Source organism: Lupinus angustifolius, chromosome LG15 (genome assembly GCF_001865875.1).
Source record: "Lupinus angustifolius cultivar Tanjil chromosome LG15, LupAngTanjil_v1.0, whole genome shotgun sequence".
NCBI classification, from domain to species: domain Eukaryota; kingdom Viridiplantae; phylum Streptophyta; class Magnoliopsida; order Fabales; family Fabaceae; genus Lupinus; species Lupinus angustifolius.
Window position 1 is genome coordinate 331,131 of NC_032023.1, and position 3,347 is coordinate 334,477.

At 32.4% G+C, this 3,347-nt stretch overlaps 1 protein-coding gene across 1 annotated transcript; it reads right to left on the bottom strand.

The window, feature by feature from the left end:
* LOC109327820 (cold and drought-regulated protein CORA-like) lies at positions 1,701 to 2,396 on the bottom strand. Its single transcript, XM_019560988.1, has 2 exons — positions 2,000 to 2,396; positions 1,701 to 1,969 (listed from the first exon to the last, which is right to left on the bottom strand). Exons 1-2 carry the CDS (start codon positions 2,337 to 2,339, stop codon positions 1,872 to 1,874), a joined length of 438 nt encoding a protein of 145 aa, XP_019416533.1. The 5' UTR covers positions 2,340 to 2,396; the 3' UTR covers positions 1,701 to 1,871.

Consider the following 3,347-nt stretch of genomic DNA (forward strand, 5'->3'; position numbering starts at 1 on the left):
TTTGGTATTGGTGTATTTAGTTTGGAACAATATAAACATTTTTTTTGCACTTGCATTAAAAAAAATGGCAAAGAAAACAAGTTGAAAACACAAGATTGTAGTAGGGTCCTTTTCAAAATCAGGTTTTGGATGCAAATTGGGTATGTGAAAGGAGAAGAGTGTCAATAACTCATTACAAGTCATTGTGTCACAACTACAGTGTATATCTACTCTCCGAGATTTCACTAAATGAAAATCTCGTGCACCAGCCTCCCTTTTGTAATAAGAATAACAAGGTTCCTGGAAATAGTCTTTCCGTTTACAAGGGGGAAAAACTGTGTATATATACCTTCCGAGATTCTACTAAATTAGAATCTCATGCACAGGCCTCCCTTTCTTAATAAGAATAACAAGGAAATTAAAGAAAAAGGAAGAAACAAACACCATGTCATGTAAATCACATACTAATTATGATAATGAGTACTATCACATATGAAATAATTAAAACATACATAACAAGAGTAAGATTATAGATAAGATTACTATAGCATATTTCTATATATAATTTGATAGTCCTGCAAATAAAGCACCTTATATAGAACCATTCATAGATATGAGCCTAGTAAGTTCAATCCTTCTATGCTCATGCTTAATAAACGAATCAGCTAGTTGATCCACACTCTCATTCATAGAGGGTTCTACTTTTACTTCTGCTACATGATCCTCATTGTTGTTGTTGTTGGTTTTGAAAGCTACATGACCCTTGTTATGGCGAGGACGATCGAATCGATTTCGAAGTGCAGGTTGTGTTACTTCATGAACTTGGTAATCTTTGTTGGGACACCATCCATAATTCTTGGAGTTTTGGTATGCCATTTCCTTATCTAAGGGTTGAGGGTGCTCTATTTTGTTGAGGTTGTGTTATAGTTTCATCTTTTGTATATTTATTTACTTTTCTATGGTACTATTTAGGAACTAGTTAGTGATTATGCTATGGTATTATTGTTATTATTATTCTGCTATGATAAGGCTGAATCTAATACCTCAAACTTTATGGAATATTTGAAACTAGTGGAGAAACTTATGCCATTCAATTTTGATTCTTTCCACATTTATAGGTTGGTGATGGTTGGTTAAGACTTAAGGGTAAAACTCCTCCTTTTAAATAACTTTAAGTCTCGAAAAGGATTAACCGATTAATCTTTAACAATCGACTAAGGAATATTTATAATGAGAGGAGTAGTCCAACATGAATTTAAATGATATAATAAGCAATATGATGTTGTTCAAATAACTAAGAGAAAATTTCTAACAAAAGAAGTGGTTTCAATTAGTTAAATATGATTTTTTCTAAACTATGATTAATGTTGCTTATGTATGTTTAGCATCTTGAATGAGTGGTTAAGTGCAGATGCAGTAAATACTCAAAAAGAGGAAGGACAAGAGAGTATGCACATGGATCTTATTCTGGCTCATCCAAGCAACCACAACTGCCACTACACGAGACTCCGACCTAATAGGGTAAGAGGACAGTAGATGTACGTAATCTTACCCTCATAAGTAAATGGTTGTTTTAAGATCTTGAACTCATGACCTCCAAGTTATAAGGTAAACAATGTTACCGTTCTGCCGAGGCTTGCACTCACTTAAAGGCATCTTGAAATGACACATTAGATCAAATAATCAGAGTTATTATAATCAAAGACATCTCCATAATTAACTTCAAACTTAAAAGAGATACCACCATTATAGTTCAACATTTGGGTATCTTATTACATCAAGAAAGCACACAAACACATTTTATTGGTGTCTTATTGATGAAGATAAGTAGCAACTAGTCCATAGGGACATGACATAACATAACTAGTAGTCACATATTTTGAACCTTAATATTAGACACCCTTTGTTATCCACACACCCTTATAGCCACCATGACCATATGGATTGGCATGAAAACCATGATCTCCTCCGCCATAGTTACGATGTTCGTATTTCATTTCATTCACTTTCATTTTACCAGCGCCATGACGTTCCTCGTTATATTCATTATACTCCTCAAAATTATATCCACCATGGTGACCACTAGAATCGAAATCGAACTTATCAGCACCCCCATTTGAAAATTGATGATGAGAATAGGAATGAGTGGCACTACCTAGCTTATTACCATAGCCATGATGAGACTCTATAGCATAATTAGCACCACTAGGCTTAATCTTAATCATGTTCATGTTATTTGAGCCCCAAGAATCTTGATTGTAGCCATAGCCATAGCTTTGTTGGTGTTGAGCATGAGTATCAATCCACATTCCATCATCACCATAGCATTGTTGTTGTTGAAACACAAGACCCTTTCCCATGTTCTTTGTCTAGTAATATACACTACTATTACTATATGATTGGGTTGAGTTTTTGGTTCATTGTTGGAGACACTTATATAGGAAGTTAATATTAATATTATATTTATATGTCTATCATTCATAACAATGCAACTTTAGCATCAACTATGTTCTTTTCCTTCTTTCTTTTGTTTACAAATGAGTTCCGAACATTATATTTTTCGTACTTATAAGGTATCTCTCATACTATAAATAAGGAATTAATAATTCTTTATAAAGTATGTAGCTACCCTTCAAATAAGTATCGATATTAGAAATTTAACCGAAAATTATATGAATTCTAATTTTTAATTTGGTTAGAAACAATATTCAAATACATAAGAAGAAGTGCATGTAAGTGGACACTATCTTCCACAATATATAAGCCAATTTTCCAACCTAGGCAATTATAATAGCTAGGAGATATTAATATTTACAAATTAAAAAAATTGAATTTTTGTACTTGGTATAACACTAAAAATAAATGTATTTTGTGGTGGATGGCATCAATATTGAATGGTGAGAAATGGGCATAGACGAATCCGATTCTTATTTTTTTATTTTTATTTTTATTTTTGTGGACAAAGCATCTCATTCGTTTATGATGTATCACTATCTAGCATTATTCTAATGTCCAAATATTTGGAGATTATTTTTATACCTTATAATTAATTCAATAAATCTCATGAATTTATTTTAGAATAACAAAATAACCTCATCTCCATCATTTTCTCATTCTCTTCTCTTTCCCCACCAATATTGTTCACACTCCACTCTTCATACAAAAAATATTATATGGTATTATTTTTATCATTGTCAAGACTTTAATGATTTAAAATCAATAATACATTCATACTTGCTTGTTTTGTTTTGTTTTGTTGGGAACAAGCGAACAATCAAATAGTAAAGAGTATAGAGACAAGAGAATAACACAAGAGATTTGGTAACGAGGTTCGGCCAATTGTGCCTACGTCCCCGGGAGCGTTGAGC